Here is a 27,202-nt window from a genome sequence, read left to right as displayed (position 1 = left end):
AATTCTGGTTATCTTCCAACGCTTTCCGTCAGAGCATATTGCCCTTATCAACTATACAGCTGTACTACTCATCTCCACTGCTTAACATTAAGTTCTTTTGTTTGCAACATTTCTTGCAATTTTCCTAGCACGTACTTACTACAAAGTGGCTTTTTCTTAGACAATTATCTATCCAGGTCACCATGGTCATTTCGTACTAACTGTGTCTGTTTTCTAAATTCATTCGGGGAATGCGGGCTCGCCTGGCTGTTCCAGCGACTGTGGTCCATCATTAGTTGATAAGGTGGTAGTGAGCAATCTTCCTAAACTGCTGGAATCGGATGGGTCACGACACCCTCAGTTGATATGTGTATATGCTCTTTATTGAATGTCTTTTCATACGTTGGTAAATAAGAGTTTAACATTCTTAATCACCTCTCTATGTTACTTCAAATAATTCACCAAGGGTCGTCAGGCATATTTGCATTTAACACCTGTTCTTTGATCCACATTTTGATTTTATCCTTGACAGTGGTCTCTAGAAGTTGTCTAATTTATCTGCAGCCCAGCAGTCCAATCATGACTGCATTTAAAAGTATTTATTTTCGTTTTGGGAGGTCCTTGTTGTCATAGCAGGCACTATATAAATGTAAAAAAAACCTTTTCCTTTAACTAGTTCGAAACTTAACTGAAACTTACTTATCTCTCAGCACAGTTGCGTTGCAAGTTATCTCAAAAGCGACTAGAGTTTTAGAGAGGGTTCAGCACCGCGGGGGTACAGTTTTTATTCCCAACCCCCAACTGCATTTCGATTTGGACTCTTCTCTCTCCCCCTAATTTTTGATGTCTTTGCATTGATTATAACAAGTTTTGTATGTAACTGTTGAATTGCCACACGAGTGGGTTTGTTGGCGTGATGGTTATTAGTTTTAAAACAAAAATGCCACCATGATTTTGTAGTGAGAAGGTCACTCATTTGTACGTAGTGGCACTTCAGAGTATATTAGAAAAAAGACTGGTGAATATTTCATTCACAACTTGGGGTGACTATTATTTAGAGCTAGTGACGAATAGATTGCAATAAGTTGCATTGTCCAATGGAAAGGCGGCACTTCCACCCTCGGCTCATCCCTATTGGTGCCCAGATGGTATATTTCTCCTATCGGTTCTTTAACCCGTCAATCTTAATAATCCCAGCCGATTCTGACAGACACGAGCATGTTCAAAGCCGCAGCCTGGCGTGGGGTTTTAAACAACAAAAGCAGCTTGAAAAATCTTCAATGCAAGTGAGCAGCGACATGTGGATGGTCACATTAAAAGCTTTAATTAGTAAACTTTACTGCTGCTGATTGTTAGAGGGACGGAAATGGCTGCGACAACTTGCATTCGTGGATCCTGGTAATATACTGGAATAAAAATGGCAGAGAGTGGTAGCAATCGCCAAGTGCCAGGACCGGACGGAACAACAAGCCTGAGGCAGAAGTGGCAGCAATGGGCCGACGACCACAAGCAGTACCAGAGGTACAATCCTTTTAGTGGCTCCCATGCGATGACTTTGCGGTTGCAGAGAGGGGATGAAGAATACGGGCGACCCAAAAAGGGATCCAAAACAGACCAGAGAGGTAAAGATGCACACACCCATGTCGGAAAAGAAGTCGAAGAGTTGCTTTATGTTATTAGAAGGTGCGGAGAAACTGGGCCAGACGGGAATATATATATAACTTTTGGGAGATTGTTTGATGCCTACGTGACAATTTCCAATAAAGTGGTGGGAATCCTGCTGCGAGCGAGAAAACACGGTCTGGTTCACTTTGAAGGGGAAATGCTTTGGCAAGGAAGGGATGATCGCACTGTCATCACGCTGCTTGAGTGAAGTTAGATTTGCGGTAAATAAGACTGAGCAATTTGTGAAGTTACATCTTTTGATTATGGTTGCACTGCAGTGAAGCAACGCATATTTTAAGCCTTTATTGAAAAACGTCGTCAACATCAAAATTTGATTGCATTTAGACCTACAGCAATAGAAACAAACACGTTATTGCAAATACTTTCGACGATGTACTAAATATGTGTTACAATGCTGCTAAAACAAACAAAATGCTGTAAACAACCGGGGCGGGGATTGGGAGTATCAATGAAAAAGAAATAGTGAATGCTTCAGGTGAATGACCTTGTAAGGGTTGCTAAAACTTGCCGGCAGAACTGCATAGAATCAAGAAAGGTTCAGGGCACCAACAAAAATCCACTATTTTTGTAATCAAAAAAAGCCACCCAGCCTAATCCCACTACCCAACATTTGATCTGGAGGCCTGCAGATCCAAAATTTGAGATGCATTATCCTGACACCTTTTTTAAATTAGTGGAGAATTTCAGTTTCTATTATTTTTCAGGTAAAGAACATAAAACAGTACAGGCACAACATTGTGGGCCAAAGGGCCTAACTTTTACACTAATCCTAAGGTTTATCTAACCTCCACCCGTACCTTATATTCTCATCCATATGCCTATCTATTAGCCACTTAAATGCCCCTCATGAGGCTGACTCCATTACCCTGTCTAGCAATGCATTCCATGCCCCAGCCACTCTGAGTAAAGAACCTACGTCTAATGTCTCCCCTATATCTACCTCCACTCACTTTAAAACTATGCCCCCTCGTAATAGCTACCTCCAACCTGGGAGAAAGTTTCTGGCTGTCCAATCTATCTATACCGCTGATCATTTTGTACACTTCTATCAAGTCACCTGTCATCCTTTGTCGTTCTAAAGAGAAAAGCCCTTGCTGTCTCAACCTTTCTTCGTAAGACCTTCCCTCCATTTCAGGTAACATCCTGGTAAATCTCCTCTGCACCTTTTCCAACACTTCCACACCTTTCCTGTAGTGAGACGACCAGAACTAGACACAATACTCCAGATGTGGCCAAACCAGGCTTTTGTATAAAATAATAGTGAGAGGCTGGATGAACACAGCAGGCCAAGCAGCATCAGAGGAGCAGGAAAGCTTGACGTTTCAGGTTGGGATCCCTCTTCAGAAAGTTTTTCTGTGTTATCACCGTGTTATCTCAGATTCTCCAGCATCAGCAGTTCCTACTATCTCAGGTTTTTGTATAGCTGGAGCGTAACCTCATGGCTCTTGAACTCAATCCCTCTATTAATGAAAGCTAATTCACCGTTCGCCTTCTTAACAACTGTATCCACCTGGGTGGCAGCTTTTAGGGAACAGTGGACATGAACCCCAAGATCCCTCTGCTCCTCTACATTGCCAAGAATCTTTCCGTTAACCCTGTATTCTGCTCCCAAGTTTGTCCTTCCAAAATGAATCAACTCACACTTTAAGGTTAAACTCCATCTGCCACTTCTCAGCCCACCTCTGTACCCTATCATTGTGCCTTTGTAACCTAGAGAGCCCCAACTATCCACACACTATCCACAACTTGACCCACCTTTGGATCATCCACAAACTTACTAATCCACCCTTCCACTCCTTCATCCAAATCATTTACAAAAATTACAAATATAAGATGACTCAGAACAGATCCTTGTGATACACCACTTATAACTGAGTACCATGTTGAATACTTTCCATCCACTACCACCCTTTGTCTTGAGGGTCAGCCAATTCTGAATCCAATCTGCCACATTCCCCCGATCCAATGCCTCCTTACCTTCTGCATGACCCTACCATGGGGAAACTTATCAAACACTTTACTTAAATCCATGTATACCATATCCACTGCTCTACCTTCATCCATGTGTTTGCTTACCTCTACAAAGAATTCAATAAGGTTTATGAGGCATGATCTACCCCTCTCAAATCCATGCTATCATGAATCAAACTGTGCCTTTCCAAGTGATCATAAATCTCATCTCTGAACCCTTTCCAATAATTTGCCCACCACTGACAGAAGACTGTAATTTCTGGGGTTATGTGGGTTATCCCTATTCCCTTTCTTGAACAAGGGAATGACACTTGCCTCTCTCCAATCTTCCAGCACTATACCCGAGGACAGTGAAGATGAAAAGATCATCGCCAATGGCCCTGCGATCTCTTCTCTTGCTTCCATTCAAAACCTTGGATAAATCCCATCAGGCCTGGGGGACTTACCTACATTCAAGTTCCTCAAAATTCCAACTAGATCTTCCTACTAACATCAACCTCATCCAGCCCATCAGCCTGTTTCTCACAGTCCTCCTCTACATCTAGGCCCCTCTCGGTTGTGAATACCGAAGAAAAGTATTCATTAAGGACCTCTCCTAACCCTTTTGGCTCCATGCACAAATTCACTTTACAATCTTTGATTGGCCCTACCCTTTCTCTAGTCATTCTCTTATTCCTCAAGTATGTGGAAAAAAGCTTTGGAATTTTCCTTGATCCTATCTGCCAAGGTTTTCTCATACCCCTTCTAGCTCTCTTAAGCCCTTTCTTCAGCTCCTTCCTGGATAACTTGTATCCCTGTAGAGCCTTTTCCGTTCCTTGCTTCCTAAACCTTATATAAGCATCGTTCTTCCTCTTAACCAGTCATTCAACCTCTCTCAAGAACTAAGGCTCCCTCACTCGACCGCATATTCCCAGCATGCCAGGGACAAACATATAGAGCACACGCATTTCAATAATGCTCTTCCCTGACAGCATCTGTTCCCATTTTATGTTGACCAGTTCTTGCCTAACAGAATTGTAATTACCCTTCCCCCAATTATAAACCTTACCATGCTGTATGTACCTATCCATTTCCATGACTATTGTAAAAGTAACAGAGAGTTACGATCGCTACCGCCAAAATGCTCTCCCACCAACAGGTCTAACACTTGGCCCAGTTTATTGCCAAGCACCAAATCCAAAGTGGCCTCTCCTCGTTTTGGTCTATCTACATACTGTGTCAAGAATCCTTTCTGAACACACTGGACAAAATTTGCTTCATCTAAAATATTATAACTAAAAAGTTTCCAATCAATATTTGGAAGTTTGAAGTCACCCATGATTACAACCCTGTGACTTGTGCACTTTTCCAGTATCTGCCTCCCAATCCGCTCCTCCACTTCTCTGCAACAATTAGGGGGTCTGTTTTAAAAAAAAACCAACAAAGTGACTGCTCCTTTCTTGTTCCTGACCTCAACTCAAACTGACTCTTTGGACATATCAGTATGCTTCCATACAGTCATACAGCATGGAAACAGATTCTTCAGTCCAACTAGTCCACACTGACCATGTTCCCAAATTAAACTAGTCCCACTTGCCAGCATTTAGCTCATATCCTTCCAAATCTTTCCTATTTATGTACTTATCCAAATGTCATTTAAACGCTGTATCCTCTGGCAGTTCATTGCGCACACACAAACCACTCTGTTTTTTTAAAAAAAAAGTGCCTCTTATGTTGTTTTTAAAACTTGCTCCACTTACCTTAAAATATGCCCTTTAGCTTTGAACACCCCCCACCCTTGGGAAAAGACTATGCCCCTCATGATTTTATAAACCTCTAAGGTCACTCCTCAACCTCCTAGGCTCCAGTGAAAAACATACCACTGAGAGCAAATGGTAATGACAGGATACTGAAGACCCAGGTACAAATTGATCATTTTCTGATTTCTGCATGTATACTTCTCCAAAATTTACATTCATTTTCACAATATAACACATGAACCTTTTCAAATGGTAGGATAAGGGCTGATTAAAAATGTCCTTGACGTTCCATTGTTTTAGTTGAGGTAGAAATTATAGCAAAGCTAAAATTACATAATCCCTATAACCGAAGCAGGCCATTCAACTCATATATTCCACACTAACCCTCTGAAGAGCAGCCCACCCAGACCCAATTCACCCCAGCCCTCCCATCCCATCCTATACCCCTGCATTTCCTGTGGCTAACCCACCTAGCCTGCACATCCCTGGACACCATGGACAACTTCACATAGCCAATCCACCTATCCTGCATATCTTTGGACTTTGGAAAGAAATCAGAATTATAATCTATACAAGGTCTGCTTCAATTGACACCAACACCAAAAATTACAAATGTTGAAAATGCTCAATAGATTGTACAGCATCTGTGGTGTGAGGGATTCCATTCCCTTCCTCATTAAAATCATTTTTGGACCCCAGAAGTGAAAAAACAAAATACTTGTGACAAACACATTTTGGGTGAACCTTAAATTTTTCAGTTCCTTAAACCAACAAAACTATGAGGCAAACCTCCATATGATTTGAATGAAACTTAGTGTCATGCACAGCCTGATTGTTAATTCCTGAGTCTGGAGATAACAGTCCTGATGCTTCAACAGTGTCCTTTCTTGTAGTATCCCAGTCACACTATTATGCACAGGCCTCAGAACTATATTCAGTTAACAAACTGCAGGATCACCTAGTCTCTCACAACCTTTTATCTCGGCCTTTAAATCTCCTGAGCTATAGAATTGCACTGTAAGGGAAAATTCCTGTTCTTTATACAGAAGAAAGATGACATGGCTTCTCTCGTAGTGATGGGTGCTTAGCTCACAGCATTGATCATGTATTCATGTGTCTTCCCTTCTTCCCAGGAGTTGACTGGGATTCAAAACTGCAGTTAGCTTATGGAATTGTCCAATTGTTAATGTTCGCCAAACTGTTCATGAGTCTAGGTCACAATTAACTCATTCTTTCTGTGCATTAACTAACTTTAACAGTTTCAGTGGAAAGAACAAACAATTTGACATGTTGCATTCGGTCCTGTTTGTTAAAACTAAATTTTGCATCAACAACAATTTTTTTTATATCACTGTGAAAATATCTAACTAATAAGAATTTACAAGTATATTGTTTTTCATAATTAGGATCATTTTGACATTTTTGCTTTCCTGCCTTTCCTAGCCTCCAGCATTTACGTCACCTTTGGTAATATTCTGTTTGTGTCATGTCTACATAATCAGGATGGGAACTAAAGCTTCTTTGCTGAACACTCTACCGATGAACTTCATGGAAAATAAAATGCACCACTGGAAGAAGAAAACAAAATTGTAACAACAAGTGAAATGAATAGCACACTGTAGGGGTCTATGATCTAGGGATCTAAAACCTCAAACTATAGGCTGTCGCACAAAACTACAAGGAGAAAGGAACAATGACACAAACTCTGAAGTGAATATAAACATGTTTGTGACATCAAAAGCTTTTTACCCCATCCAGTCCATTCACTCCATAATCTTTGTACAAATTGTGTCATTTTAGTTTTGATCCAGCCTAACTTTCTCCTGAAAGATACTGCCACAGAACTGCTCTTTGAAATCCCATGATGAATTTGATAGAACATCAGAATAACTACCATAAATGAAAGTCACAAATGACTTTCCAACTGAAATGGCATCATGTTAACTCATGTTAATCATGAGTTGATTAACCTAAGCTGCAAATTTCTAATTATTTGAACCCTACTGCTAAATAGATATTTACCTTACTTCAATTAACAAAGTTACCAACTTCTATCTTTAACTATCTTTGCTAGCATGTGGTACCAAATATCCCATTATTCCATAAATTTTAAAAAAAGTTTTATTTTTGTCACATCTCAGTTGCCACTTTTAGACTTATTTCCTCAAGTTGTGCTGTCACAGCACAAACATCTACAATGACCTGTGCCCCTCAAGTTTTTGAAACCCTAGTTTGCCTAATTTTCACTGTTTCACTACTGAATGCATTGATTCATATTGTGGCATCTGCACAAGCTGTACCTCAACTCATATTTATGATTCATGCAGGAACACCAGATTATGAATATTGACAGGTCATCAAACATAGGGATTTGGAAAAGAAGCTCAATTCTTCCCCTATCCAATGTCTACACAGAAACATAATTCACTAGGAATACCAAATCATAGTCAGTGATGAGAATCCTGGATATTTGCCCCCTGCTGTCTTTCAGCTATAGGGCTGAGGGTAACTTTTACAGACCCAAGCCCTCTGTTAAAGGTCAACTAACACAACACAGACTGATGACTGAATCAGGTACTTCACTGAATGCTGAATTATAGTCAGTATCAAATGTAGGCCTGTATAGATATCCTGAGAGATGATAGGTTTTGAAAATTATATAAAAATAACATTTAATGACCCTGTCTCAGAAACAGTTTTTGTCCTGTTAGAAAGCCAGTGCTCAGCTGTCCTTGTCACTCAACAGGGCTTGCACCCAGCAAGTGTAACAGATCTGTCATGTCATTTGATGGATGTATCTTTTCTGTAACAGATCCGACTCATTACCAATTTGTCCTGCACTTGTTGTTTACCCTTGTCATATAGATCATCTCAGAACTGTTCTTCTATTTAAGCAGTGTTATTCAGTAGCAAAAAAATCCTTGCATTTCTAATAAACATTGTAGTGGAAACCATACCAAGTTTTATTCTTCAAACTGACTGTATGGACAGATCACATTCAAGTTGAAGCAGACACCTGCTTCCTAAAGTGGAAAAGATTGGGAAGAAGCAAGAATTCCCTTCTTAATCATATAACGTAAAACAGATCAGCTGATAAGGTTATGCAAAATACATTGTGACGTGACGCCACGGGGGAAACGTAAGTGGACTGGGACCATTATGAATGAAGCTACCGTTTCACTTACCTATAGGAAATCTTTGTGGAAATACGATATCTGACACAGCAAACTCACAAGTATATACTCACTTTACAATAAGTGGGCAATGATAAAACTGGAAATATTACTTTTTGTAGTTCAAAACAAAAATATATGACCCATAAAGCATATAATTCTAAGTTAATGAATAAAACTGGAAATCAATTGAAACAATAGGGCTGTGAAATCCTATGGGTTCCACTGTCCTGGCATAGTTTATGGGGAGAATTAGTAGATATAGCACGACCTTTATCATTTGCAGTATTGAACTTCTCGCTGGTGGTTTCAGATACCAGGTTAATCCCTGCTTCCTGTACGAATTCTATTCTCCCAGTTTCTACACATCTGTCGTCATGTTTGTTCTGATGATGTCACCCACAGAGGCGTTTCTGACATATCTTTCTTCTTTCTCCAGTAGGACCTCCTACACTGTAATGGACTGTAGTGGACAGGATCATCAACCTTGCCCATTCCCATTTCTGGCACACCCAATTTCATACCTTCTCCTACCTCCAAGAACCACAATAGGGTTTCTCTTGGCAGCCTACACATTCAAAATATCATCCTTCCCCATTTTCACTACCTCTAGCATAAGCCACCATCAAACACATCTTCCCCGACCTCCCAGAGTTCTGAAGGTACAGTTCTCTCTACCATACATGTCATGCCCTTCCATGGCGCCTTCCCATGGAATTGCAGGAAATGCAACACTTGCCTTTTTATCACCTCACTCCTCGCTATCAAAGGTGCTTTCTCAACTGAAAGTTGTATTTAGCATAAGTAAATCACTTCTTTCTAACAGTCTCCTCTACATTACGAGACTAAACACAGTCTAGGTGATTGTTTGGGGAACACCTCCAGTCAGTGCCTAATTGTTTCACTTGCCCCTCCTCAATGTTATCAACCGTATAAAACCTATACTATTTCTACCCATTCTCTGTTCAAAGAAGTGTTACACTGTTCTTGAAAGCATAACTCTGTTGCTCACTCCATACATGCTTCCCAATCTGTTGGGTTTCTCCAGCACTTTGTTTTCAGATCTCTGCCATCTGCAGTATTTTGTTTTTAGGGATGATTTCAATGGAAAAGTTACATGCAAAAGGTCAAGTATTTAATCAAACTATGAATTAATCACTTCCTGAGGATTACTCTTTCAATAGGTATATTCACAGAAAGACTTTAGTATTACACAAAAAAAGACAAATTTTGCTCAGGATTTTTGCCTTATGCTGATTAGGATATTTCACAAGAATTCAAGGGGAAAACCAAAATGTAAACTGCATGATGGAGTTTCATTGGCAAGTGCACGCTATGTTACCTACTACTGTTAATATTTTAGGATTTGTTTTAGAAAGGCTGTTACAATTTACTTATGAAATTAAAGAATTACAATCAAAAACCAACAACATTGTAAAGCAGTACCTGACATTATTTTTAATAGCATCTTTAAGAAAAGTTATGGAGATGAACTGGATAGTGGGGTGGTGGCAGGCCATGAAAGAATTTGAAAACTTTGAAATTGAAGCTTTGCACATCCAGGGATCAATTTTTAGATTAGTGATCATAAGAACAAGAATGAAAAGAACGGCTGATCATTTGTTTTAAACAGATCATGTATCACGTTAATGTGCTGAATAAAGAATTCAACTTTATGCCTCAAATTAAGATCTGTAAAAAGCACAAAACACACATAGGAGATGCTCTTCATTATTATACATTTTTGCATCTTGAATGACATAATAAGTGATCGTCAAGACATCATGCAACAAGAAGTAATGTCTGACAAGCTTGACTTGGCAGAGAAAACACAAGTTTTGTTTTGGTATCAACTGGCACATTTCTCGAGTCTTAACTCACGAACCAGTAATTCTAGGTCAGGAAAGTGAAAAACAACTATATTTGAACTACACCTGATTCATATTGGCAGAAGGTAATCTCACCAATTTCTGCTCTAGTAGTCATTGAGAACAGTGATGCTGTCACATCCACACGCGGTCTGAGCATCTCACTTTTACATATGCTTATTCCAATATCTAATAGTTCAAAATAGAAACCAAATATGCACAACAGAACACCCTCATGACCTTAAGGGGCAACCTATAAATGGCAAAAATGTACCTCGTGAAAACATATTTTGGTTTTCAGGTTGCAGCTCAATGTTTTATTTGCACACTGCTTTTATGTTACACTGCCCAAAAAATGCAAATGTTACCCAGGCTGGCCTCCCATGTTTCACTATCCACAGACACCCAATGCAACACACTAATTCTTAAAGAATTGTTGGTTGCCAGTGTTTAAGACATTAAAGATAAAACACAAAATGGAATTTCCAGCATTTTAGGAGGTGCCAACATCTCATAGTTCTGAGCTGTAAATCAGATTTCACTGTTAACACACTTCAGAAAATGCAGTACGGTAAGTCAGTGAGTGCTGCAATATAAGAGCATCAGGTGGGCATGGCACAAAGAACACATTTAATTCAAACTGTTATGCACTTATAAGCAATGGCTTGGATTATTCTCTTGGATATCAATTGTATAATGATTCTATTTTGATTAATATTCAAGTTAATGGAATCTATAACAGCCGTTATGTTAGAACAAGCAATTCAATACAAGAGTGACTCATTTTTATGATCCATCTGTAAGAACACATTATACATTTTCTGAATTACATTCAAAAATGATTTAGTGTCCTCATATTCGTTCCATTAATTGAGAACATCAATTTGTTATAATATCCAAAAATCCTAATCTATACTAAAGCATGAGTAATTACAAACAACCTTCCAGATACAAGATATTTTATTGCACATGGAGCATATTTACACACATAGTAAGATGTCTTACTTTAATGTTGATGTAATTAAATATTTCTAATGGTATTTCAGACAAAACATACATAAGAACATTATGTAATTAAAGTTCTTCAGTCTTTCCAATTTTAGATCCAGCGAACCTTACCAATTGTGTGCCAATAACTGCATTCTGGCAAGTTTAACAAACCATTATCTTTGACTTACACGCATGTAAATTTCATAGTCTTTGTTAAACAGTTTATAGAACAGGTGTAGATCTTTACTTCCCAAATGAAAAGTTATGAATTTGAAAAAATCAGAAACCCACGAAATGGATTTCTTGTTCAATTCTGATGGGAACAAATTAGTTCTTGTTGATTAAATCTAATTCAAACAGTAACTTCAGTCTTGATGTTTTCTGGAAGTATCTGCAGTAGTACTTAACTGTATGAATGTAGCAGCTACCATCATTCACTCATCCGGAAGAGATTTTAGATTTTCAATCAACTGATCAACCTTTAAGTAGAGAAAAAAATCCTATAGTGTGGTGAGTCAGGTTAAATGTGTGCAAAGCACAATCTATAATTGAGATTGAGTGAAGCAGTGTGATCTTTGTTGAATCTTTCAGAAGATTATCTTAAAACGTAGCTGACATTGATCACATGATAGTTTCCTCTCCCTACTGCCTATATGGATTCCATGCAAAATGTATTTGGGCAATTTCAATTCAGTTTCTAAAATATGCAGTATAAAACAACTCATTGTTCTGTTTCTTTTGGCAATTTTCTAGAAGATTAAAGGCAGGTGGCTTCTCAAAAGTATAGAACCATTTAACTTCAAAATATAAAAACAAATTACCAGAAATTTTGATTAACAGCCTTTCTCAGTATCGACAGAAGATATCATGCAATAATAATTGAGAATAAAAATCTATCTGAAAATTAGGAGATGGCCATTGAGGCTTGCTATCCTGTTCCATCAATCAAAAGATCATGGCTGATTCGACTGTGGTCTCAATTAGTCTCTATTGTGTGTCCTCCATAACCTTGCTTTCATTCCATGCCTTAGCTTCTAAAAACAAGAACTATTCCTCCAATGCCATTACAGACAGGCCAATGATTGAAACTGATTGTTCATTAACATTAGAAAGTGCATATTTCAACAAAATCATGCAAGATCAGTGCAAATTGGCTTACATTTTCGCCTATCATACAACTGATTAATAGAAACAATATACTTACTGTAATAAACCAGTAGGAATTAACTCGGTAAACCATTCTTGATATAAATCCCATCTGACTGGCTGGAGCCAGTACATGCAAGTGCAAATGAGTTATTGTACAGAATGGGGGCAAGTGAAAGCCCAGCCTGTAAACAAGTCCAATACTTCGGTAACTATTTTGATGACACTCTGGGACAGTACAAAAATCACAGCATAAAGCTTCAAAATAAAACTAAGACAATTAAGTTCATACAAAAATATGAAGTTTATTCACTGTAAAAGAAAGTATCTTCTGTGTAACTTAAATACTAAACTTGTGAAAATAATTCAACCAAAGTTATAGGAAATATCAAAATGTTCACAATAAAATTAAAAGTGAAGAGATGTTACTCTGCTGGGTGTAATTTTAATACCATTTTTATATTAACATTTGCAGTTCCTTTTAGAATATATAATTAGAGGAATTCAGTAGATTACAATGTCACAGCACATGCCTGCATCAAGCTTGTACTTCGATTACAGCACTCACAGTAACTGCTAGCTTCCTCTGGCAATGTAATTTGCTCAGCTACAAGGTGAGCTACCAACAGATTTCACAGAATGTTGCTTCACATAATTCACTTAAATGTTCACTAAATCATAGTTTATTATTTTTAATTGGTTTGAGCTTTGTGCATGCCTTTTTAGAAGATTACTTAAAAAGGCCATAGTTAGGTATCAAATAATTGTCATAACATAACTTCTTCAAAATCATATTCTGTTATCAAGCATCCTTTTATTTCTGCAGTACTGTACATACCTTACATCTGCCAGATCATCAATACCATTTTGTTGAAGTGCATTTTTTCCGATGTTCACCATCTTTTGAACTATTCATTAAAATATAATTTTGCAATTAGTTAGAGCATAACACAACGATAAATCATGTACACTAGAAGCAGTACATAGAATAAAAACAAATAGTGTAAAACTACAATTCAGATTTTATAATTCAGAATATAGCCCTTCCCTATTTTAACAGCCAGCTGTTCAATTGCTTTCTGAGCACATGCAGGTAGTAGGTCAATAAGGCATCTTACCATATCTCATTCCTACCAACAGAACTCTGGTAAAATTAAGCAGCTCACAAGTAAAGGTAGTACCTAGTATTGGCAATATTAGCCCATGGGTTAAACTGACAAAGCACTAATCATCTTTTCCTCTTAATTTGTAGCACAGAGCGTACACCAGTCATGGCAGCAAAACATCACAAAACCAACCAGGAGAAAATTAACATTGCATTCAAAGGAATATACAAGTCTGTTTTGTATTTTAAATAAGAATGTGGAAAATTGCACAGGTACATCCTGTGTACAAAAAGCAGGGCAAATCAAACCCAGCCAACTGCCACCCTGTCAGTCTACTCTTGAGCATCAGTAAAGTGATGAAAGATGACACCAACAGCGCTATCAAGCAGCAACTACTCAGCCAGGCTATGTTTGGGTTCTACCAGGACCATTCAGATCCTGACATCATTACAGCCTTGGTTCAAAAAGGAACAAAACAGCGTAATTCCAGAGGTGAGATGACAATGATAGCCCTTGACATCAAGGCCACATGCAACTCAGTGCGGCATCAAGGAACCCAAGCAAAACTGGAATCGATGAGTATAGGGGGCAAACTCTCCACCGGATGATTTCAGACCTGACACATTGGAAATCAGTCATCTCAGCTCCAGGATATCTCTGCAAGAATTCCTCAGGGTGGTATACTGGGCCTAACCATCTTTAGCCATTTCAACAATGGCCTTCCTTCCATCATAAGGTCAGAAATGGAGATGCTCATAGTTGATAGTACTTCAGAACCATTTGTAACTCCTCAGATACTGAAGCAATCGCTCCTCACATGACAAGCCATGAAGGAAGCTAGGGCCGGGTCAGGGATACCTCCAGTCCCCCTCTCCCCAATGTTGTATATAGATTGGGCAGCACAGTGATTAGCACTGCTGCCTCACAAGGCCAGGGACCCAGGTTCAATTTCACCCTTGACTGGCTGTCTGCGTGGGTTTCTGCCAGACAATCCAGTTTCCTCCCACAGTCCAAGGATGTGCAGGTTAGGTGGATTGGCCATGTTAAATCGCCCATAGTGTTCAGGGGTGTGTAAATAACAGGTAAATGGTATGGGGATGGGTGTGGGTGAGATGCGCTTTGGAGAGTCGGTGTGGACTTGTTGAGCTGAAATGGCCTGCTACCACACTGTAGGGATTATGATTCTACGAAGTTCAAACACAACAAGATCTGGACAATATCCAGACTTGGGCTAATAAATGGCAAGTAATATTCACAATGACTATTTCCAGTAAGAGACAATCTAACCACTGCCCCCTGACATGCATTAGCGTTGCCATTAATGAACGAATCCCCCACTATCAACGTACTTAAGGTTACCATTGACCAGAAACTCAACTTGACTCACCACATAAACACAATCACTGTAAGAGTACGTCAGAGGCTAGGAATACTGTGGTCAGTAACTTACCTCCCGACTCCCTAAAGCCTGTCCACCACCTACAAGGCACAGGTCAAGAGTATAATGGAATACGCCCCACCTGCCAGGATGAGTGCTGCTCCAACAATAATTAAGAAGCTTACCACCATCCCAGACAAAGCAGCCCACTTGATTGGCACTCTATCCACTAGCAACCACTTCCTCCATTGCTAATGCTCCGTAGCAGCAGTGTGTACTATCTACAAGATACACTGCAGAATTTCACCAAATATCCTTCAACAACACCTTCCACCACTAAACCCACTACCATTTCCATTTAGAAGGACAAAGGCAGCAGATACAATGGGAACACCACCAACTGCAATTTGCCTTCCGAGCCACTCACCATCTTGGAAATTTTTAAAATATATACACAACTTAAAGATGTGACCACAAGGCAATCATTTCACCAAATGAATCATTTATAATTAATACTTAGTGTATCTAATGCATTTAAACTTGGTCTTTGGTCTATCAAAATTCATCCAAAGAGTTGTATTTTTAAAGCTTAATGAAATATATTTGTATAGCCTTTACAAGCACTGCATTGTCTTTCATTGAACTGTAAGTGTTGTAATATGATCTGAACAACAAAGCAAATGCAATCTCACCTACTGATATATGCTCCTTCTTCAGAGATTTGCAATTTGCAATGTGTTTTCTTGGTACAACGAGATAATGATGGGGCGCACCAGGTCGAATGTCCCTAAAGCAAGCAAACTGGTCATCCTACACAAAAACAATTCAGCATTTTAATATCTCTGATGACTTACTTAATAAACGTTATGACAATTAAGAAATAAAAAGTAGTCTTTTGTTCAAAATACTGATTAGACCAGGAACGTGTCTGTGGACAGCCATTTTCATAATTATTTTTAATTTCTCGGCTGTATATCTATTTAATACAGCAGGTTAAAAATACAAAAGCAAAACTCTCCATACATTGAAGATCTGAATTCAGAAATGAAAGTGCTGGAAGTAGGTAGGTCTGGCATTATAGCAGAGATTTTCTTTTATCCATTCATGGGATGTAGGTGTCAGTGGCAAGGCCAATTATTAATGTCCACCCCTAAGTGTCCTTAAAGTGGTAGAGAGGTACCTTTCTGAACTGCTGCAACCACATGACAGAGGGAGGGGATTCTGGGATTTCGGTCCAGCAAATATAAAGAATACAGTTTCAAGTCAAGATTGTGAGCTCCTTGGAGGATAATTTGCAGTTGGTAGTATCTCAGGCTGTTGTTCCTCTAGGTAATAGAGGTTGCAGGTTTGGAAGGTGTTTTCAAAGGTTTCTTGGCAAGCTGCTATAATGTAGTGGTCAGCGGGCACTGGCATTATAGGAAGCGAATATTTAAAGCTGTAGATCAGGTGCCAATCATGTTCTGTCCTGGATGATGTCAAGCTTCCCAAGTGTTGTTGGAGCTGAACTCATCTAGTTGAGTGGAAAGTATTAAAATCACACTCCTGTTGTATTTTGTAAATGGTACTGTTGCATTGGAAAGTGAGGAAATGAGTTACTGGAATTATCAAGTTCACAGAATTCTCAAGTTCTAACTTGGTCTTCTCCAAACTCAATTTCCTGCACTTGCTGAATTCCCTGGATCTAGCAAACTGAGCAATTTGTACTCACTCATGCATAAAAGTGAATCTTCAACTCAAAAAATTTAGTGGTTAGGACTTCAACCTTGCACTCATACCAAAGTCACGTAGTGTAAACAAAGCATTAACTGAAATCTTGGTGAGGCAAAATAAAAATCTCTCTTTCAAACTCCCTCTTTCCACTTTATTCCAGTGTCAGGTTGGACCCTGATTCTACTATAACTTTAGCATTGCTGATGAGCTAATTTGCTTCCGAAAGATGCTGCACTGAGTATAAATGGAGTGTTAAATCTCTCCATTTGAGCCTCACTTTTCCAATCTACACCACCAATGCACCCTCATATAAGCTATTTCCTTGTCTACTCTTTCATTTCCATCATTAGCAGCTGTTCTTTTGGATCCTAAACACCCCGACTCCAATCCTCTTCAATTTCAAAATCCTCCATATAGTTTTGACTGCTTTTCTTCCCTCCTTGGCTTCCCCTTCAACTTGGGCATCTTCCCTTTCAAAGCCTAACGTTTTGAAAGTGTGGCTTCCACACAATGTAAAATGTTGCCTGATGATTTGTAAATATTCTAAATGTAACTGTAAATTCTTTTAGTTGAAAGTTTAATCAGATTAATTGCTAATAATGTTGGAGAAACTATTCTTGCTCGTAAGAGGATCAGATTTAGTGTTTTTGTGAAAGAAGTAAATGCAAGATGAGAAAGCACTTCTTTCCCAGAAAAAAAACCATTAAGGTATGGAATGCACTGCCTAGATGTGAGGGCAAATTTAATTGTGGTACTTAGGAGGGATGATTATTTTAATACAAAGACATGTGAAGGATTACATGGAGAAGGAAAATTGGCACTAAACTAAAATGGTGCAGTCACAATGACGTGAATAGTCTCCTTCAGTGCCTTCACAATACTGCAATTCTGACACTAATTATGTGATATTGTTGTCCAAACAAAGGAGGACAAATTCAACCAGCCAATTACCACGCCAATCAGTCAAGTCTTGGTCATCAGCAAAATGATGGAAAGGGTCATCCACTGTGCTATTAAGCAGCACTAAACAATAATCTGTTGATTCTCAGTTTTGGCTTCAGCACCACTCAGCTCCTGACTTCTTTACAGCTTTGGGCCAAACATGTGCAAAAGATGTGAACTCCAGAGGTGAGGTAGAAGTGGTTGCCCTTAACATCACAGCAGCATTTGACCAAGTGGGGCAACAAGGAGCCCTACCCCAACTGGAGTCAGTGGGAAGGAGAAAAAAAAAACTTTCCACTGATGGAGTTATAGCTTGTATAAAGGAAAATTTTTATGTAAAGAATATAACAGGGCAATTTTCCACATTGTTAGATATTGTAACTGTACTCGAACAGCTTGACTAGGGGAGCGGCAAGCTCTGGAGCACAAGTCTTCAGTAAAACTGCCGAGACGTTGGCAAGGCCATGCCACAGTCAAATCCACAAACAAATTTTGTTTTTCACAAAAGTTTGACAGACACAGGAAATAAATGTTTCAACCACCTCCGCCTCCTCACCCAATGCAGCAGATCCACCGACTCCTCTCTGTTCCCGATTCTACAAAAGATGCATTTCCTATTAAACTCCGGATAGGCCTCTCCCGATCTCCCGGCCTGAGCCTCGGACACTCCTCCGGTCTCAGTCGGAGCCGCAGTGTCCCTATCCTCTTCAACCCTCACCGCCGCCATGGAGACAGACCCCACCAACGGAGCCCAGGCAACACCGATCCACCCCCACCAATGGAACTCAGAGAACTCCGATCAGGACCGACCAATGGAGCCCAGAGAACGTCGATCCCGAGCCAGCTGTCCTGATAACAAAGTGTGGAGCTGAATGAACACAGCAGGCCAGGCAGCATCTCAGGAGCACAAAAGCTGACGTTTCGGGCCTAGATCCTTCATCAGAGAGGGGGATGGGGAGAGGGTTCTGGAATAAATAGGGAGAGAGGGGGATGCGGACCGAAGATGGAGAGAAAAGAAGGTAGGTGGGGAGGAGAGTATAGGTGGGGAGGTAGGGAGGGGATAGGTCAGTCCAGGGAAAATGGACAGGTCAAGGAGGTGGGATGAGGTTAGTAGGTAGGAAATGGAGGTGCGACTTGAGTTGGGAGGAAGGGATGGGTGAGAGGAAGAACAGGTTGGGAAGCAGAGACAGGCTGGGCTGGTTTTGGGATGCAGTGGGGGAAGGGGAGATTTTGAAGCTGGTGAAATCCACATCGATACCATTGGGCTGCAGGGTTCCCAAGCGGAATATGAGTTGCTGTTCCTGCAATCTTCGGGTTGCATCGTTATGGCACTGCAGGAGGCCCAGGATGGACATGTTTGAGGAATGGGAGGGGGAGTTAAAATGGTTCGCGACTAGGAGGTGCAGTTGTTTATTGTGAACCAAGCGGAGGTGCTGACATTAGCCTTTTCTGGGGCAGAGAATCACAAACAAAGTCACCATCCTCTGATGAAGGGTCTAGGCCCAAAACGTCAGCTTTTGTGCTCCTGAGATGCTGCTTGGCCTGCTGTGTTCATCCAGCTTCACACTTGGTTACCCTCTGAGTGAAGAAGTGTCTCATTATTTCAGCTCTTATGACTTATTGGGTGCCATGGTGGCTCAGTGCAGCCTCACAGTGCTAGGGACCTGGGTTCGATTCCGGCCTCAGGCTTTACACTTCTAAATCCTGGAGGGCAAAGACCCAGACATGAGGGTTGTTTACTGTGGACCTAAAGAATACACTTTCTAAAAGTTGAAATGTTAGAATGTGAGGGCCCAAAGAGCCTCAGGGACCCGGGAATATGCAGCATTGAAATTCTGTGAACCAATACAGTAAAATACTATTTAAAAAGGTGCATAAAATACTCACCTTTATAACTACAGATCTAGAATACAACAGAATACAAGTCATGCATTGGCTGGTCAAGGCCATGCTTAGACCTCACCTGAAGGACTGTGAGCATTAGAAACAATATTATAGCCTTGGAGCAAGTTCAGCATAATTTGCGAGAATACAGATATATCATTTTGGAGCAGAAGTAGACAATTTGGTCCCTCCAGCCTGCTTGAGGGCCAAGGCTGATCTGTTTGTGTTTTGAATTCCTACTTTTCCAACCACAATTTTCTGAGACAGAGAATTCCAAAGACGTACAACCGTCAGAAGAAAATGAAATGGTTCGCGAGTGGGAGGTGCAGTTGTTCATTGCGAAACAAGCCTCCGCTTGGTTTCCCCAATGTAGAGGGAGTCACAACTGGTACAATGAATGCAGTATACCACATTGGCAGATGGGCAGGTGAATATGGGTCAGGGAGGAGGTGTGGGGGCAAGTGTAGCACTTCCTACGGTTGCAGGGAAAAGTGCCGGGTGTGGTGGGGTTGGAGGGGAGTGTGGAGCAGACAAGGGAGTCCCAGAGAGAGTGGTCTCTCCGGAAGGCAGACAAGGGTGGGGATGGAAAAATGTCTTTGTTTGTGGGGTCGGATTGTGGATGGCGGAAGTGTCGGAGGATGATGCATTGTATCCGGAGGTTGGTGTGGTGGTATATGCGGAAAACGGGGATTCTCTTTTGGCGGTTATTGCGGGGACAGGGTGTGAGGGATGAGTTGCAGGAAATGCAGGAGACATGGTCGAGGGTATTCTCGACCACTGTTGGGGGGCAGAGGTTGCGGTCCTTGAAGAACGAGGACATCTGGGATGTACGGGAGTGGAATGCCTCATGCTGGGAGCAGATGCAGTGGAGGCTAGGGAATAGGGAATTTTTGCAGGAAGGTGGGTGGGAGGAGGTGTATTCTAGGTAGCTGTGGGAGACGGTGGGCTTGAAATGGCTATCAGTTTCTAGGTGGAGACAGAGAGGTCCAGGAAGGTGAGGGATGTGTTGGAGATGGCCCAGGTGAACTTGAGGTTGGGGTGGAAGGTGTTAGTGAAGTGGATGAACTGTTCGAGCTCCTCGTGGGAGCACGAGACGCGCCGATACAGTCATCAATGTAACAGAGAAAGAAGTGTGGTTTAGGACCAGTGTAGGTGTGGAAGAGGGACTGTTCCACGTAACCTACAAGAGGCAGGCATAGCTTGGGCCCATGTGGGTACTCATGGCCACCCTCTTTGTCTGTTGAAAGTGGGAGGAATCGAAAGAGAACTTGTTGAGGGTGAGGACGAGTTCAGCTAGGCGGATGAGGGTGTCAGTGGAGGGGCACTGGTTGGGTCTGTGGGACAGGAAGAAGTGGAGGGCCTTAAGGCCATCTGTATGGGGAATGCAGGTGTATAGGGACTGGACATCCATGGTGAAAATGAGGTGTTGGTGTCTGGGGAATTGGAAGTTCTGGAGGAGATGGAGGGCATGGGTGGTTTCACGGATATAGGTGGGGAGTTCCTGGATCAAGGGGGAGAAATGGAGTCCAGATAGGTGGAGATGAGTTCAGTGGGGCAGGAGCAGGTGGAGACAATAGGTCAACCAGGGCAGGCAGGTTTGTCGATTTTGGGAAGGAGATAGAAGCAGGCAGTGTGGGGTTGGGGAACAATGAGGTTGGTGGCTGTGGGTGGGAGGTCACCTGAGGTAATGAGGTTGTGGATGGTTTGGGAGATGATGGTTTGGTTCTTGGCGGTGGGCGACATGATCCGGGGGCAGTAGGAGGAGGTGTGGGAGAGTTGGCGTCTGGCCTCAGCAATGTAGAGGTCTGTATCTCTGGCTTTTGCCTAATCAACATATTTATATCCCCTCTAGTAACTAATACCTTATAAAAACAGACATTTGTAGTCATTAACATCAAAGATTGCTAATCCCTCGATTCCTTCTTTGAACCAAGTTTATAGGCCCACCTAAAGACCATATTTATGTGTGATTGTGGAAGCAGACAAGCAATAGTAATTATGTAACGATAATCCTTAAGGTTATATGAACAAATAGCTTAATTTAATTATTCATTCCTAGAATATCAGCATTGCTGGCAAAATCCATTTATTGAAGGAACAATGATATAGTTCTAATCAGCACAGTGTGCGTGTTGAAGGGGAACTTGTTTGTGGTGCTCTTCTTACTGAAACTGAAAGCATCAATTTCTTTAAACTAATGGCACAGGAGCCTTTAATTTCAAAACATAAAAGACAAGGGATTTAAATAACTTATCAGCTTGGCAGTTTCATAGACTACCTGCATTTTATGTCATCTCTTCAAAATTGTAAGTCACACACTGTGAGAAACGGACAATATTCCAATAAACGTGAGATCTGTTTAAGTCAGCACTGAGTTCAAATGAGCTGTTCCCTATGTGTGTGTCACTGTTCCCTACCAGCAAAATGAGGATGTTTTGAAAATGAAGGAGCGTCTTCCAGATCCAAGGTACTATCACAGGACTTCCAAAACTTGACAGAGGGATGGACAGATATTAAAGTAAAATAGTAAATATGCAACAATTTATGCAACATTACAAGTGTTTGATTTCACCTTGTTGGCACATTGGAATAAATAACTAGGCTTAAGTGATCACTTTGTTATGTGATCTTTGTGATAAAAATTCTACATTTGCATGTATAGATTGGATAATCGGTGATCTTTCACTTACATTAAAGTTGCAATTTCTTTGAATGCCAAATACTGCGAAGTAGTTTTAAGAAAACATATGTAGGTCCTTTGGAAATGAATTGAGATTATATCTCAGACGCATTTGCCTAATGGTTTTACTGGTAAAGAGAAATCATCAACAATTTTTTTTAGTCAGGAGGGGCCTGATGACTTGATTTCACAGCATTTCGGTCAAGTTGTAGTGTAGCAAATACAATGATATGAATGCTGTAAAACCTTAATAAGAAGGTCTTGGGCCCAGACTAGCATCTTCTAAGGATCTCTTGATTAGGGATACAAGTTAAGATTAGATTGTTGTGGGAATGCTCAGAGCACTTTTCCATTAGGCAAGAATTGTGTTGGTCCAGGTGCACACACATGGTCTAAATATTACAAAGATACCTGCACAATGCATCACTGAGATCTTTACATTCATCAAGTGTTAGCAGTTATCACATGTTGCTTGCTGAAGGCTATTTGCTCAGAGCGAGAGTGAGGAGTAAGGCATTTGTTAGGAATTTAACATATGTCTATGAACACAGCAGGACAAGCAGCATCAGAGGAGCAGGAAGGCTGACGTTTCGGGCCTCGGGGGCAGGGATTTTAGTTGCTTTCACCTCAGCTGTAGCATATATTGGTAGGTGCATTAACGACCGAGGTTGAACAGTCTTCCTTTGCCCTATAACTGGAACAGACACAATACGCGGTACCTGAAACAGATCAGGACACCTTGGTAAGAAATTGCCTGGAAAAGTGGAGAATAGCGCTAGAACTCCAAGCTCAAGTTCCATTAATGAAGGCACTCTTGCTTCAGAACTAGTTAACAGCAAAAGTCTGCAAGGTTTATTTCTGCTCTTCAGATGATAAGAAGACAATAACTGTTATCTTGACTGTTGAGCTATTAGCAGAAGCCTACTGCCACTCATTGAGGAACACTCACAAAAAACCCACTTGAACCTTGCTGAGCTGAGAAAAAATTTAACAACACACATTTGATCAATGGATGGAAGTGCTCAAATATAACACCACAGTTTGAAGGACTAAAAGAAGCAGTCCTGTTGGAGGAGTTAAAAACGTTACTTTCTGTACAGCCTTAAAACTCAAGTAGTGGAACAAAGCGTTTCAAAAGCCAGAGAAGCAGCCATCCAAGCAGACAACTATGAATTGACACTCAAACCTCTAACATTCAATACACCCACATCTAATAATTCTTACATGTTAAGGATGGATGGAGATAAAGCACAAATGTACTTGAGAGCAAAAGAGTGGAGAGCCTTCGTCCCAGAGCCAGCCCAATGTTATTCTGACCTTCCTTTCTATTAGAGCCACAGAATCACACAACATGGAAACAGACCCTTCAGTCCAACTCCATGAGGTATCACAAATTGAACTAATCCCATTTGTCTGCATTTGGCCCATATCCCTCTAATCCTTTCCCGTTCAGGTACCTGTCCAAATGGCTTTTAAATGTTGTAATTATATCATATCTTCTGGCAGCTCATTCCATATACGCACCACCCTCAGCGTTAAAAAGCTGCCCCTCAGGTCTCTTTTAATCTTTCCCCCTCACCTTAAACCTATGGCCTACAGTTTTGACTTCCCTACCTTCAAGGAAAGACCTTGGATATTCACCTTATCTATGCCCCTCATGATTTTATAAACTTCTGAAAGGTCAGCTCTCAGTCTTCAAAGCTTCAGGGAAAAAAGTCCCTACCTATCCCATCTCTCGCTATAACTCAAACCCTCCAGTCCTGGCAATATCTTTGTAATTTTTTCTGCACCCTTCCAGTTCAACAACATCCTTCCTTTGGCAGGGTGACCAGAATTGTATGCAGTTTTCTAAAAGTGGCTGAACTAATGTCTTGTACCGCTGCAACATGATGTTCAAACTCCTGTACTCAATGTTCTGACCAATCGTGCCAAACGCCTTCTTCACCAGCCTGTCTACCTGCGATGCCACTTTCAAGGAACTATGAACTTGCATCCCTAGGTCCTCCAGCTCAACAACACTTCCCAGGGCCCTACCATTAACTCTGTAAAGTCCTTTCCTGGTTTGCCTTACCAAACACCTTGCATTTATCTACATTTAAATCCATCTGCCACTTCTTGGCCCGTTGGCCCATCTGATCAATATCTCATTGTACTCTTAGATAACGTTCTTCACTGACCACAATACCATCAATTTTGGTGTCATTACAATCTACTAACCATACCTCCTATATTCTCGTCCAAGTTGTTGATATAAATGGTAACCGTGAACCCAGAAATTGATTGTTGCAGTATACTGCTGGTCATCGGCCTCAGTCCGAATAACAGCCCTCTACCACCACACTCTGTCTTCTACCATCAAGCCAATTTTGTATCCAATTTACCATCTCTCCCGGACCTTATATGATCTAACCCAACTGACTAGCCTACCATGCAGGACTTTGTCAAAAGACACCCCTCGAATATCACCCTCTGCTTCCTGCCACTCAATCAATTCTAGATCCAATTAGCCAAATTTCTTTGGATCCATGGCCTTTTACCTTTGCTAACAGTCTCTCTTGTAGGATCTTAATAAAAGCTGAGATAAAGTCTGATTAGACCACATCGAATTCCTCGCCCACATCTACATACCTGGCCACCTCTTCAAGCAATTCAATTTGGTCTAACATGACTTATTTATACTTGAATAATTAGAAATATTGAGGTAAATATAGGTTAGTAGACTAACTTGTGAAATACCTGCAGGGCACATCATGATGCAGATGCGAGGTCCCATAGATTTCTCATCATCTAATCCAGATGTTAGTACACTGTGGTTCACCAAATCTGATTCAAACCCGAAATAAAAACCGAAAGAAGTGCAGATGCTGTATATCAAGAACAAAAACAGAATTTGCTAGAAAGGCTCAGCAGGTCTGCAGCATCTGAGAATCAAAATCAGAATTAACATTTCAGTTCTGAGGAAGGGTCACTGTACTCAAAATGTTAACTCTGACTTGTCTTCACAAATACTACCAGACCTGCTGAGCTTTTCCAGCAACTTCTGTTTTTGTTCCTGATTCAAAACTTGCCACCTTCACAAGGGTTGTCAGTTCTTCAATTGCAAAGGCCTAGCATCAGAATTTCCTCAACAACAACTTCTGTTTGCTATGCAGGCCATCCTGCTTATTCTATGGCCTGCAGCTAATTAGACAATAGATCATAAGGTAAAGGAACGGAAGTATGTTATTCAACCTATTGAGTATGCTCCATCATTCAATCATGGTTGACGTGTTTCTCAACACCATTCTCCTCCCCTCTCCCCAGAACGTTTGATGCCTTTACTAATCAAGAACCCATCTATCTCCGTCTTAAATACACTCAATGACCTGCCCTGTACAGCCCTCTGTGGCAATGAGTTCCACAGATTCAGCACCCTCTGGGTGAAGAAATTCCTCCTCATCACAGTTCTAAAAGGCCATCCCTTCATTCTGAGGCTGTGCCCTCTGGTGCTAGTCTCTCCTACTACTGGAAACATCTCCATATCCACTCTTTCCAGGGCTTTCAGTATTCTATAATTGTCAAGAAACAAGACTCAATCTTCTAATAGCTCAGCAACAATTCATCCCACAGCTGCTCAGTCTCTCCTCTGAAGACTGCCCCACTTGATGCGTGAGTCTGCGCCCCAGCTACATAAAGTAAACAATTCAGGGCAGTTGGCATTGCCCTGTGTTTCGTCAAACATCGGTTTCCTGAGTTGCATGAAGTAAAGCTTTGCAGAGGCTTCCTTGAACCGAGCTCTCAGCTGCTGGAATTTCTTCTGAACTCCAATAGTTCAGAACCAGAGTGGCTCCTACTTTGACAAGCCCCAGTCGGTCAGAGTAAGTAGCAGCAGTAAACACTATTGAGTTACCTTCTTCCACAGCTGTCCCTCTATGACTAAAAAGGACTGTCAAACTGTTATTCATTGACCTGTGAACTGCTGATCAGCAACTTAAGAACTGTACTGAAAACAAAAAATAGCAGCATCCGTGGGGAGAGAGCAAGGTCATGTTTCGAGTCTTGAAGACTCTTCGTCGGAGCTGATGTGAAGTGGCTTTGCTGACTTGCAAACTGTTTTGACTGGCTAGTAAAACATGATCATTTATTTTGTGCATATGCAGGGATACCTAGGTCTTATGACTGTGAAGTGTAAAACTCACTCTGGGAGGTTACAGAAACCTCCAGTCTTTATACAAAATATTAGAACACATGTTAAGATTCCCACACTTCTCGGTCCACAGATAATGCTTTACATTATCTGCAGTTTTCCTGTCATTCATAGGCATTCTTTGTACATCTGTGGTTCCCGCTTGCTTTGATAGCTTTGCTGTTACTGACAATATGACTAAAGCTTTAAACTTTAACTGATTCCTTGAATTCGCTGACCTTGACCACTCATGTGAAATGATGATTTTTTTCAAACAGGAGTCAAATGCGTGGTCTTGCACGCAAACCTGGAAAGGGCCTGAGGAAGTGAGGGGGAGGCAGCCTTGCAGCAGCATCTATCAGCAGTACAGCTTAGGAACACCAGGCCAGCTGGCCATTCATTGTCAGGAATGGTCCTCCAGCGTGGAGGGAGAGCTTGAAAGTGGGAAAGGTCTGAGCACACAGATCAGGTCATCAGCAAGCCCATGGCTATCTGAACAGGGAGGCTCATGAGGGAAAAGTGGCATAAGGCAGTGGAGGAGAACAAAAGCAGAAACCAGTGCAGAGACAATGGTACCATGTGACCCAGATGTAACGACAAAAGATAAAATATCTGCGATGTCTCTAAAGACTGGCCTCTCCTGAGAGGCATGACTGATCTATGTGCCATAGTAGTTGAGGAGGCAACTCTGCTATGTTAATGGATATCAATTCTGTTGTCATCAAATTCAGCAGGTCCCTTATATTCTATGCCTCAGATTCACTCCTTAGGAGGTCACAAATGAA

The 27,202-nt window shown here is 41.0% G+C and overlaps 2 protein-coding genes across 3 annotated transcripts; one reads left to right on the top strand and one right to left on the bottom strand.

The window, feature by feature from the left end:
- Positions 1-1,180: 1,180 nt before the first annotated feature.
- si:dkey-29b11.3 (actin-binding Rho-activating protein-like) lies at positions 1,181-15,941 on the top strand. Of its 2 annotated transcripts, none has more exons than XM_048531134.2 (2): positions 1,181-1,865; positions 13,805-15,941. In XM_048531134.2, the coding sequence occupies exon 1, from the start codon at positions 1,397-1,399 to the stop codon at positions 1,850-1,852; it is 456 nt and encodes a 151-aa protein (XP_048387091.1). In that variant the 5' UTR covers positions 1,181-1,396; the 3' UTR covers positions 1,853-1,865; positions 13,805-15,941. The 2 variants fall into 2 exon arrangements, with proteins under 2 accessions (XP_048387091.1, XP_048387089.1); XM_048531132.2 differs by lacking the exon at positions 13,805-15,941 and adding an exon at positions 6,819-10,253.
- hint3 (histidine triad nucleotide binding protein 3) lies at positions 10,705-18,415 on the bottom strand. The gene is made up of 5 exons (XM_048531131.2): positions 18,245-18,415; positions 15,729-15,846; positions 13,391-13,460; positions 12,611-12,737; positions 10,705-11,885 (listed from the first exon to the last, which is right to left on the bottom strand). Exons 1-5 carry the CDS (start codon positions 18,413-18,415, stop codon positions 11,841-11,843), a joined length of 531 nt encoding a protein of 176 aa, XP_048387088.2. The 3' UTR covers positions 10,705-11,840.
- Positions 18,416-27,202: the final 8,787 nt, after the last annotated feature.

Source organism: Stegostoma tigrinum, chromosome 4 (genome assembly GCF_030684315.1).
Source record: "Stegostoma tigrinum isolate sSteTig4 chromosome 4, sSteTig4.hap1, whole genome shotgun sequence".
NCBI classification, from domain to species: domain Eukaryota; kingdom Metazoa; phylum Chordata; class Chondrichthyes; order Orectolobiformes; family Stegostomatidae; genus Stegostoma; species Stegostoma tigrinum.
The sequence above is the reverse complement of the archived record's forward strand: the minus strand, read 5'-3'. Positions and strand labels throughout refer to the sequence as shown.